Source organism: Pelophylax lessonae (assembly GCF_965119305.1).
Source record: "Pelophylax lessonae genome assembly, chromosome: 4".
Taxonomy (NCBI): Eukaryota; Metazoa; Chordata; class Amphibia; order Anura; family Ranidae; genus Pelophylax; species Pelophylax lessonae.
The window spans coordinates 612,490,980-612,503,243 of NC_138771.1; the positions used below are offsets into that span (position 1 = coordinate 612,490,980).

The 12,264-nt window shown below is 42.2% G+C and overlaps 2 protein-coding genes across 4 annotated transcripts in view; both read left to right on the forward strand.

Moving 5' to 3' along the window:
* LOC309553574 (A.superbus venom factor 1-like) overlaps nucleotides 1-12,264 on the forward strand; it is a 1,719,715-nt gene that overhangs the window by 1,684,655 nt on the left and 22,796 nt on the right. The window lies entirely within an intron of this gene.
* The window catches only part of LOC309553573 (A.superbus venom factor 1-like), a 128,877-nt gene that overhangs the window by 93,817 nt on the left and 22,796 nt on the right, over nucleotides 1-12,264 (forward strand). The window contains exons 29-32 of the mRNA XM_082254845.1: nucleotides 2,204-2,367; nucleotides 4,073-4,231; nucleotides 7,390-7,449; nucleotides 10,635-10,725. Of these exons, the coding sequence (XP_082110971.1) occupies nucleotides 2,204-2,367; nucleotides 4,073-4,231; nucleotides 7,390-7,449; nucleotides 10,635-10,725 (474 nt within the window). The remainder of the gene's footprint in view (nucleotides 1-2,203; nucleotides 2,368-4,072; nucleotides 4,232-7,389; nucleotides 7,450-10,634; nucleotides 10,726-12,264) is intronic.

Genomic DNA, 12,264 nt, shown 5'->3' on the forward strand with positions numbered 1-12,264 from the left:
TGCTGGTCACTGCATTGATGGGGACATGCTGGTCACTGCATTGATGGGGATATGCTGGTCACTGCATTGATGGGGACATGCTGGTCACTGCATTGATGGGGACATGCTGGTCACTGCATTGATGGGGATATGCTGGTCACTGCATTGATGGGGACATGCTGGTCACTGCATTTATGGGGACATGCTGGTCACTGCATTTATTGGGACATGCTGGTCACTGCATTGATGGGGACATGCTGGTCACTGCATTTATGGGGACATGCTGGTCACTGCATTTATGGAGACATGCTGGTCACTGCATTTATGGGGACATGCTGGTCACTGCATTGATGGGGATATGCTGGTCACTGCATTGATGGGGACATGCTGGTCACTGCATTGATGGGGACATGCTGGTCACTGGCACTGCATTTATGGGGACATGCGAGTCACTGCATTGATGGGGACATGCTGGTCACTGGCACTGCATTGATGGGGACATGCTGGTCACTGCATTGATGGGGACATGCTGGTCACTAGCACTGCATTGATGGGGACATGCTGGTCACTGGCACTGCATTTATGGGGACATGTTGGTCACTGCATTGATGGGGACATGCTGGTCACTGCATTGATGGGGACATGCTGGTCACTGGCACTGCATTTATGGGGACATGCTGGTCACTGCATTGATGGGGACATGCTGGTCACTGGCACTGCATTGATGGGGACATGCTGGTCACTGCATTGATGGGGACATGCTGGTCACTGCATTGATGGGGGCATGCTGTAGTAACTCTGCATTGAATGGGGGCACGCTGTAGTAACTCTGCATTGAATGGGGGCACACTATACTTTGATTACTGAAGGCCCCGTTCACACTTTTGTGACCTCAAAGTCACACATTTTTTTTGCCGCGTTTTTTGCCACAAAGCAATGCCTATTCGATTTTTTCTGTTTGCGCCCCCCCCCCCCCCAAAAAATTTTGAGCACCAGCCGCCACTGCTCCTGAACATGACTTTGGTGTGTTTAGATTTCTGGCCCTAAATACCTCTAAATGTCTGTAGCACTGCCCCCTAGAGGACTGCTGAGAATTTCACTTTCTGGATTCCCCTGGGTTACCCTTAGCAACTGATAGCAGACAAATAGCATTAAAGTCCTTGGCTCAATCAATAATCAATCCAGGGGATGTTGGTTTTTGTGTTTTTATTTGGAATTGGGATAGGAGAAGGGATGAGTGGGATACTCCAACTATGAACTATGCACAATTGTGAGAACAGCTAGCTGTAGTGTGCGGTAAGGCCGCTACTTCACCTTGCCATAGACGTGAAGATAGGTAATGTGATCCTGTTTGAGTTATTCTTCAGGGTTCTAACTTGGCACCCCCCTTTTCACTTGCTGTGTGCACTGACACCTGTCCACTGACTCTCCACTGGAGCAGTCCCCTTTCCTGGGCAGACCCCTGGCAAGCTTCCCGGTACTCACGGACACTGTTTTTCCCAAGGTTGCTCTGCCTCCAACTCCACTTGTCAGCTTCCTGGACCTCCTGGCTCAGCACCACACTTTTGGTCCACTAGGCGGACCGCCTGTGACTACCTTTCACAACAGACAAGAGGAGAGACAGCCGCCACCCTCCTCCTGGTACCTGGCTTCCTGCCCAAAGACACCCTGTCACATGTGCCCTTGGCTTTTATAACATATCCCAGGATGCACCATTATTTGTGCCAACTCACTGGGATAGTTACAAAGTCTGTGTGTCACCGGCTGGGTTTCCTTCACTGTCCAACAGGCTCCCCTATTGGATACAGTGGGGACACTCCTTCAGACCAGATGAATCACACATGGACACATGCAACAGGCAGAACTACTGATCAGGCTCCCCTGATAAGCAGATGGAGCAGACTATGATTTACCTGCTGCTCCCCTGTTAAGCAGGCAGAGCAAACTACTCTCCTTCCTAGCACCTATCTAGGAGGGTGCTACATGCCTGTAAATGCCTACTGTATGTGTGAATGGACACCTAGGCTAATGTACAGGGGCAATTAGGGGCAGAAAAAAATGTCAAATGCTTGTAAAACAGGCTTTCTATAGCTGCAGTGTGCATTAGGCCTTAGGTTTGAAATGTTATCAATTTTTTTAAACATGTGACTGTGTAGCACCTGTGCTAAATAGCTGCTATTGTTCTGTGCTAATCATTTACTCTGCTGTGTGTTTTCCCTGAAAGACAAGAGCCATTGGAATGAACCAGGAGCTCGATTCATTTCTTTGGAGGGCACATCTTACGCTCTGCTCGCTCTACTGCAAATGAAAGAATATGAAGGCACAGGAGATATTGTACGCTGGTTGACTGAACAAAGATACTTTGGAGCGGTGTACGGATCTACACAAGTAAGCAGCATGAATGGGTCTTATGCTCTTACAAAATAATTAGAGCCCAACTCATCTTTCAGGTAAAATCAAAAAAATTTATTCCAGGTGCATCAAACCAAAAAAAGGTGCAAATTCTTACAGTTCATTTTCTTTAGAAAGCAGCCACAGTCTGTTTAGTTCCCTTTCCCCTGCCAGCACGCTGTAGAGGAGGACTCTTTGCAGAGGTCCAACATTCACTCTGCTGAGGCAAAACTAGAGCACTGCAATCAACAAAATTCATGCTCCCTGCTGATTGGAAATCTTTAGCTCGTAAGTTTCAGACCTCTGCAGAGGGACCACTGCTTCCACACAGAGAATAAGGGTCCTCCTGTATAGAGAACTTTGGCCTCTTTCTTTTTACTGTTTGTGTCCTAGAAAGGGAAACAAAATAAAAGAGGCTTTAACCATTCCCTACTCAATAAAAAGAGATGCACTTTATTCTTCAGAAATTGGAGCTCCTGGCTCAATCATCCTAAATGCTTACCTCTCGCCTGAACGGTCACTCCTCGAATGCATTCCAACTATCACCTATCATCTAAAAACCCAACAAGACCACCTTTCTTTAACTTCTATCTAGACTACAGTGTCTTACGTTATAGACCAGTGTTTCTCAAGCTTTTTTCAGTCAAGGAACCCTTTAAAATTATGGACAGTCTGGAGGCACCTCCAAAATTATGGACAGTCTTGAGGCACCCTGTTATATAATGTAAAAACTATTCTAATAGTTTTACGTAATGCAGCAACATCTGTACACATAGGACACCCAACATTAGAGGTGATTTATTCTTCCAAAGCAAACACAGTTTTGCAAACTGATACTGACTAGTATTCCAGTGTTTCTCTTCTCCCTCAGTTTTCTTCATCACTTAGCTAATGAGACCCCAAAGCTGATTGAGAGGCAAGAGAAGGTAGAGCAAGGATGATATGCAGGCAACTGACATCCTCCTTATCAAATGATGATGTCATTGGTCGTTAGGAGGTTAGCACCTAGAAGGTTTTAATGGTGCACAATGAAACTAAAAAGGCAGGTTTCATCCACCCACCAGCTTGTATACAATTTTGGGGCAATTTTTAGACATTTTGCCAAGGCACCCCTGAAGAAATCTCAAGGCACCCCAGGGTGCCTGAACACGCTGGTTGAAAAAGGTTGATATAGACAATACCGTCTCACATTACTTTACTTACACATTACTTTATTTACACCTTCCATTGTTAGCAAAATGTTTACTATACTCGCTAAGTTTGAAACAGTTGGTAGTTTATTATAAGTCAACTATGCCTTTCCTTAATGTCTACTCATATATTGTTTGTTTTTACCTATGAACCACCTGAAAAATTGAATAAAAAAAAAAAAAAGAGATGCGTTTAATGTATATTGTCTATCACTTCTTTGACATTATATTTTTAGGCATGGTCCCATTAAATTGATGGGAAGTACAACAGTTTGGGGACCAAAAAAAATAAAGCATCTATCAATTAAAAAGTGCAGCTACCTGATGGTGCATGCATATAGCCCATCAACTTTCATTACCCCCTTCTACATCTGGTTCCCAGGCCTTTTTTCCAAACAAAATTCTTACACTTTCTGGTGGCAACAGTTCCTGTGTGTCAATCACTGTGAATCAAGAATATGTTCATTGCAATTGCTGTTTTCTAAACTTTATTTGTCTTCATTGTCTTATAGGCCACCATCGTTATGTTCCAAGCTTTGGCTCAGTACCAGATAGATGTGCCAAATGCCGTCATTTTAGATATGGATGTGTCTATCCATCTTCCTGAAAGACAAAATCCCTTGAACTACCGCATTAATGTTGAAAACGCAGTGCTTGCACGCTCTGCTGAGGTAAGAGTTACAGTGTTCAGAACACTAGTCTTGAATACACCAGAACTTCCCATTTAAAGGATAAGGCAATACTGTTAGGAACATCCTTACTGTTTCAGTCAGGTGTCTTCCAATTGTCCAAAAGCTGTTGTCCATCAGGCAGTTGGCAATAGCTCACTTGTTTGTCTAGCAATCCCTGGTAGCATCTCTATATGCTAGGTTGCCTGAGTCTAACACTGGCCATGCACTGGTAGATTTTCAAATGAACGTTTGTATAAACATTTGTATGAAAATTAATACGACAATTCTCAGTACGTTTGAGGACTTGTCAATCCATAGTACTTTATGTTTGCTTGTAATATTCGATTTTGGAATGAATGGACTTTACCAAAGGAAAACCACATACATATTTGAGAAAAAAAAATGAATTCTGCTCCTTCAGATTTTCTCATCACTGCGGTGAATTTGACCCCAATAACGATTAAATACAATTGAAAAAACATTATTAAAAAGAAGAATTTTGAAATATATTCTACTAGTGTATGGCCTGCTTAAAGAGGGGTTCCAGTCCCCCCCCAAAAAAACAAAAGTCAGCAGCTACAAATTCTGTAGCTGCCGACTTTTATTATGACACTTAACTTTAAAGGGATCCAGCGCTGTCCTCACCCAGGCCGATTCTTTAATCAGCTTTGGGTCCAGGCACCAATATCTTAACTAAATTAAGCCTGCAGTAAGCCAGTTCCCCACTGTTCATGTGCGAGCCACGCTGCGCTTTGTGAATGGACCCACAGTCTTCTGGGACCTGTGATGTGTCTCATAAGGCTGTGGGTGAAGGAGAGGGGGGAGCAAACTTCCGCTCAGATCAAAACCAGGGCAGTAAAAACTAGGTACCCGCCCCCCCCATCTCAGAAGCCAATTGTTAAAGTTGAGGAGAGGAGGATTCAAACATGTGGAACTTCCCCTTTTCGGTGAAGTTCTGCTCTAACTCTGCTTCCTCTTTGGCTTCCCTGCTGGTTCTGGAGCCTCTCCTTGTTCTTCTGATCGCCTGCTATTACTTGCCTGTCTGTAAACTATTTATACCCTAAGGCAGCCCATACATTATACATTTTCTTCAACTGTTCAGCCGGTGAGTTTAACCAATCACTTCCGCTGTGCTATTGTGTTCTGACGGCTGTCTCTGCCATCAGAACACAATGATCAGTGTTACCAGTTATAGCCAACAGCATTGATCATTCAGAAAAACCCAACAGAGTGGTCATACTGAAGTCGATCAATAGATTGACTTCTATACAACCAGGGTACCCATACATAAATCAAAATTTGGCAGGTCCCTGCTTAAGCGGCCGAATTTCAAACCATGTATGGCCAGCATAAGGCATTACATGCTCACATTTTGATTGGCTACAACTCCATTAAAGTGTATCAGACACTGGAGCCCAATGGTTAATTTTATTGTTTACTAGCTTTTGTTTTCAACTTTATTCCTAAACCATCTCATATTGACTTTGCTGTTGACCCTGCTTGTTCCATTGTGCTTAAGCCCCACTTTTGCCTCAACCTCACTGAGATCATTGACTCCTCTGTTTTTTTTTTTATCTACAGTAGGGTATTGATGTTAATGTTCAAATCTATGATAATAACACATAGCAAGCAGAAAATATTCTCTATGTTTGTAAAGTGATCAATAGGAACTTATGACAATGTATATGTGATAGTTGGGACTATAGAAAAGAGAAGGCTATTGTAATTAAAATGTGGATTTCAGAAAATTTACTTCTTATTTCCTGACCTGTATATGTGGCTTACAGCGTACCTATAGTGCAAACTTTTTATTTTTATTTTAGATAGAATAGTGAAGGGTTAGAACTTCTACCCAGTCTTTATTTCTATCTGTGTCCTCACTGGACAGATTCACCCTTTCTATTCGTCCTGGTTACCATTATCACCAGGACCTAAAGTGATGGAAACCCAACATTTTACATGTGTCATCAGAACAAGAGCTAATGGGAAAATATTCTAATGGTAACACCTGGTCTGATGATAACTGTCTAATGGTGGCCATACACGTAAAGATCTGATGGAGGGAATTATCATAGAATCAGAAAATAAGATTGAGTCTTTCGGGTTGGTCAGCTTTTAACTTCAGCTTGTTCAAATAGACTTTGAAAAAAAAATCTGGAAGCTGATTGGTTTCTATGCAGTGCTGCACCAGATTTTTCACTCTCCAGTTTTAGTAAATCAATCCCTATGTGTTATTAAATAGACACGTATAGGGGGGAATTTTATCAAAACTGGAGCAGCTGTACATGGCAACCTGTCGGCTTCTAGCTTTCAACTTCAAAGCTTAACTGAAGAAGCTGAAGATACAAGCTGATTGGTTGCCATGCACAGCTGCCCCAGATTCTATCTGCTCCAGTTTTGATGAATTCCCCCCATGGTGTCATCAATAGATTTTCAGCTAAATCAATCTCAGCGAAAGTATTCTGATCGGCGTGGATGGAAAATCCAATCATGAGAAAGTAGATACCCCAATATAGTCATTAAGTGTGTGATACATCGAACAATGTTTTTGACAGTAAATCAGCAATACAATCATATACAAAACTCCGGTCAGATTTTTTTTCCCGCCATCTGTGTCCCATTGTGGAGATTTCCCTTCACTTCCTGTTCCAGAGCCAAACAGGAAGTGAGTGAAAATCCCTGAAAACTAAGAGAATTCCTTGGGGACCCCCAGGTCACTAGAGCTAATGACCCCATTGAAAGATTTCCCCTCTATTACTTTTCTGGGGACAACCTAAAATTTTGGGATTTTCTTTTACTTTGAATGATAATAGTAAACAGGACAAATAGAGAGGGTGAATCTCCTTAACAAGGACACAGCCAGCAAACAAAACTGGCCCGCATTCTAATACTTCTCCACTCTATCCAAAACTAAAATAAAAGTTTTGCCTTAAGTTATACCTTAAGTTATACATATTTGACACTATTGTGAGCTCTCTGGAGCTGGGAGATAGTGTCTAGGGTCAGGCAGCAGATTTCTTCACAGTTGCTTACTGACAATGGCAACACAAATTTAAGTTAAGTTGAACTTAAAGTGATTTACTTTGTTTCAATCTCCAATCTTTCTTCTTATTTGACTGGTTTTCTTTCATTTTCACCCAAACTAAATTTGATTGCAGACCCGACTGAACAAAAAGTTTGAAGTGACCGCAAAAGGCAAAGGACAAGGAACACTGACGGTAAGGTCATACCAGGTCATACCATTTTCCAGTACTGAAATCTAAATTATGAAAAGGCCATGCATATGGAGATATCGTTATTATCACTTTTAAGCATCATCATTTTGTAAATACTCCTTCCCAAAAACTTCTATTTTTTTTAGATACAAAGATATAGATGAAGATATCTCCATCAGATATCTTTTAAACTCTATAGCCATAGGGCCCTTTCCATGATTCCTCTTCTGATGTGATAAGTAGGGATTGGAAGTAGGCTAAATTCATGATTCCCCTTTCTAGAATGCACTCTGCATATATTCCAATGAAGAATCCACTAAGGGGCTGGTAACAACACAATGCTTATCTTTAGATCATTAAAGAAGATAGCGCTACAGGCTCCTATTTTGCAGATACAATTTCTTAGTCACAAAATCTCAGAAAATGCCAAAGTGTTTTGGGAGTGCAGATTTATCTTAATAAACTTTTGAGAAGGGAAAGGGAGTGCATGACTGAAACCTTTAAATTAATTAAGGGTGTGCATAAGATTCAGGAGGGCAGTATTTTCAATATGAAGGTAAGATCAAGAATACAGAGACCTGACCTCAAACTAGAAGGATGAAAGTTCAAAACTAATCTTAGAAAGTGTTATTTTGCTGAAAGAGTAGTTGGTGGTTGGAGTAGACTTCCAGAAGATAAGTAACTATCAACAAACATATACTAAGACAAAAAATGGGGCAAAACTCACTCTCCTATGTTTTTATGTTTCCAAACGATATCTGAAACACTTTGAAAGATAAAGAAACTTTATCTGGCAATTAGAGTCATATGCTACTTTCTTTCAAAAAAAGGCTATAGCCTGGGCTTACTTTGCCGGGAGGGCATCCTTCGGACTCAGCTGATCACAGATCGGGGGGGGGGGGGGCAATCACAGCAGCCCTTCACTGCCTGATCAGCTGTGTCCAATGGCAGTTAATCATGATGTAAACACAAGCTTTTGAACGGCACTCCTTTTCTTGCGCTGACAGCATGAATAGAGGAGAAGAGAGCCGATAACCGCCTTGTGTTAAAGGGATAGCTACACTGATTATCAGTGTCATGATTTTCAGTGCAGTTCCAACAGTGCCTACCAGTGCTGCCTATTATTGCCCACCAGTGCTGCCAATCCTTGCCCACCAGTTCTGCCAATCAGTGCCCATCAGTGCCTCCTTATCAGTGTCACTTAACATTTCTACCTATCAGTAACGCTTACCAGTGCCAATTAGTGCAGCCTATCAGTGCCACCTCTTAGTGCCCTTTAGTGCTTCCTAACAGTGCCCATCAGTGCCACCTATCAGTGCCACCTATCAGTGCCCATCAGTGCAACCTTTATAATTGCCTCCTCATCAGTTCCCACCACAGCGGCCTCATCAGTGCCACCCCATGCAGCCTCATCAGCGCACATCAGTGAAGGAGAAAACTTACCTGTTTGCAAAATTGTATACAGAACTATGAAAAATGTTTGTTTTTATTCAAAATTTTCAGTCTTTTTTCGTTTGTTTAGCAAAAAAGAAAAAACCCAGTGGTGATTAAATACCACCAAAAGAAAGCTCTATTTGTGTAAAAAAAATTCTAAAGTTTCATATCAGTACAGTGTTGCAAGATCGTGCAATTGCCATTCAAACTGTGATAGTGCTGAAAGCTGAAAATTGACCTGGGCAGGAAGGGGGTAAAAGTGCCCAGTAGGGAAATGTTTAAAAAAAAAAAAAATCTTTGGGCATTTGTACAAAAATCAAAAGTCAAAAGCTACAAATACTGTAGTTGATGAATTTTAATATTCATGTGTAGGCAGCTGCAGTCTACTTTCTCCACAGCAGGTGGGGAGGAAGTCAAGAGGAACATGGTTTCACCGTGGTTTCCTGTGTCACTGGGAAGCTATCCCATTGGATGTTGTTGCCCTATGTGACTCTAGGAGCCATCTTGAGCCTTTTAAAGGCACTGGCTCTCAGGTTTGGTGCACATTCTGCAAATTGGTAAAGAGTAAGAACAGGTACACAAGCTTGTAGGGACAGAACTAGTGGCAAAGAAAGGTTCCTGACGAGGAGGGAAAGCACAGGGCTCTCAACTTTTCTGGACATCTTCCTGCTTGGCCACAAGACATGGAGGCTGCATTCTGCCTCTCTCAACAGGCACTGTAAGTTCAGCTGAATCCTGATCTCTACAAGAAGATGGACTTGTGAGTGTTCCCAGCTGGGCTGCCTTCCCACTGAATTATTTGTGAACTGTCTTTGCATTATTTCAAAACAAGCTCTTTCATTGCACTGGCACTAGGTGTGTTATTGCCACCCAACCATGCTGCACCCCACCTACACACACCCTTACCAGTCCAGAGATATATTGCTGTCATTACCTGGTCCAGTTCTTCGCCGGTCTTCAGGTCCCTAGCGTTGTCATCTTGCAGGTATGTGAGAAGCTGGCTGTGACTTCATACAGGCTCACAGACAGCTCTCCACTGTGCATGTCAAAGTTGCGCTGCTCTTTCTGGATGGACCCGAAGAATCCTAGAATGTGTGACGTGTCTCAGGAGATTGTGGGAAGGGAGTGGGGGCCAAACTTCCTCTCTCCTAGGTGAGCAGAGCAGAAATGTGAGCGGGTAAGAAACAGGTACCTGTTCCCAGAAAATAAAAAAAAAGTGGTAGAGGAGGGTAGGAAAAGGAAAAGTGGAACTTCTCTTTTTAGGTGAAGTTCTGCCTTAATGATCTGAAGACACAACTTCAAGGATTCAGCTGTTGGTCATGATATACTGGAGGCCTGCCTATGAATGAGAAACTCCTAAACACTTTTGAAATACTTACCTTCAGCAGAATTTATTGTCCCAGTTTCTTATTTCTCTAAGGCAATTTTTAAAGGGTCATCTACCTGGTCTGGCATTTGCCAGCTCAATGTCAGGAGGAAGGGATTAGTGCCAAGAGTTTATCTCAATTTGGAGAGCCCTTATATACAGCATAGGCCCAGGTTCAAAGGTGTTTAGTTTTTATTTTTACAAAAAAATCTATTATTTTTGGATCATAGTGTCCCTCTGAATGGAAAGATACTTCACAATTTCCACAAACCATTTTTTCAATTTTTTTGGCAAGCCTAGCCAGTGTAAAGAAGTATTGACGTTTGTTACTATGACTGTATTATAATTCCCCAAAACCATGTAAATTAAATGTGTGTGTTTCTCTCAGGTCATGTCAGTGTATCATGCTATTGTGACAGAGAAAGAACGGCAATGCAAAAACTTTGATTTGACAGTCAAGGTTAAAGAGGAAGAGCATGGTAAGTGTGTCGGTTAGTGAACTTTTACAATCTTGGTTTTGATAGCCTGTCTAAGTGTTATCGTAGATCTGAGCAGAGCTTGGAGTTAGGACAAGAAAGGGTTTTTGAAGGGCTCTAGGTTATTTGTAAAACCCTGTGGAATATATTCTTCCACTAAAAATAATTTATTATAATTTTTGACATGCTATCTTTCTTTCTCCCAAAACACCCAGCTCCATACTAGTTTTGGCATTTATCAAAGTCTGCATCTATGTCCGGCACTAATATACTGGCTAAGAGATGATGAAGTGAACTAAAACCCTATAAATGCACAGTAACTTTTAAGTCCTTGGTTGTATGCATATGTCACACATATCAGCACCTTTATGCGTTGTTCCCCTTGAGACCCAGTGAGTGATCAGCAAGGGGGAGAAGACTGAGAACATGTTTCCTCCTGCCTTTAGCAAACTGATAATATTATTCTCCTAAGATGTTCTTCTCAGCCCTAGGCATAGTCACTTGACTGGAGCTCATTAAAATAATGTTTTTTTTAAGTATACTTGTTGTTAAATATTATGAACTGTCAGGAATCAACTCTTGGGTACTTGTAAGTAGTGTTGAACGAACACGGACTGTGTTATTCGGGTTCGTACCGAATAATTGGATTTATGTTACCCGAACACGGACCCGAAAACTTTACTGTATGTTCGGGTTTAAAATCCGTGTTCGGTAATTGTATTTCCTGTTTTGTATTTAATGGCGCGCTTTTAATGGCGGGCTTTCAACATCCAATCAACAAGCATTTAACTGGTGTGCGACATCACAGCCATGCCTACTAATGTATTAGTAGCTGTGATTGGCCATCTGAAGCATGTGACCCATGTCTTTATAAGTTCGAGAGCCACAGCGCGGCCGTCATTCTGCTGTAGTGTAGGGAGAGAGCACACATCATACGTGCTGGCTGCTGCTGATTAAGGACAGACAGTGAAAAATTGTGCCCGAAAAGAATGCAGGGACAGGTCGGAGTGTAGGCAGGGACAGTTATTTGAGCATTTTAGCTACAGGCTGGAGAGATTAGGCAGGGACAGTCTACATCGATTTTGCTGTGTGGGGGGGTGGTGCAGTGAATGATCTTTTTGAGCATTTTAGGAACAGGCTGGAGAGATTAGGCAGGGACAGTCTAAATCGATTTTGCTGTGTGGGGGGTGGTGCAGTGAACAATCTTTTTGCCCTCACTTGAGCCCACTGAGGAGGAGAAGGAGGAGGAGGAGGGAGAAAAAAAATCTATTTTTATCAGTCTGTTGTGTGCAGCGTTCAGCTATATTTTACTACAGATTGCTGTTCTAATCTGCTATTTAAAAATTACAAATTTAAAGGGGATTTTTTAAGAGCACTTGCCATGCTCTTAACTACATTTTGCTGCCATTTGCAGCACTCTAGCCCTTTCCATTGGTGTTTTAGAGCCATTTTAGTGCCTGAAAGTTCGGGTCCCCATTGACTTCAATGGGGTTCGGTGTCCGGGTAAAGTTCAGAAAAAGTCCGGGACACGGACCCGGACTT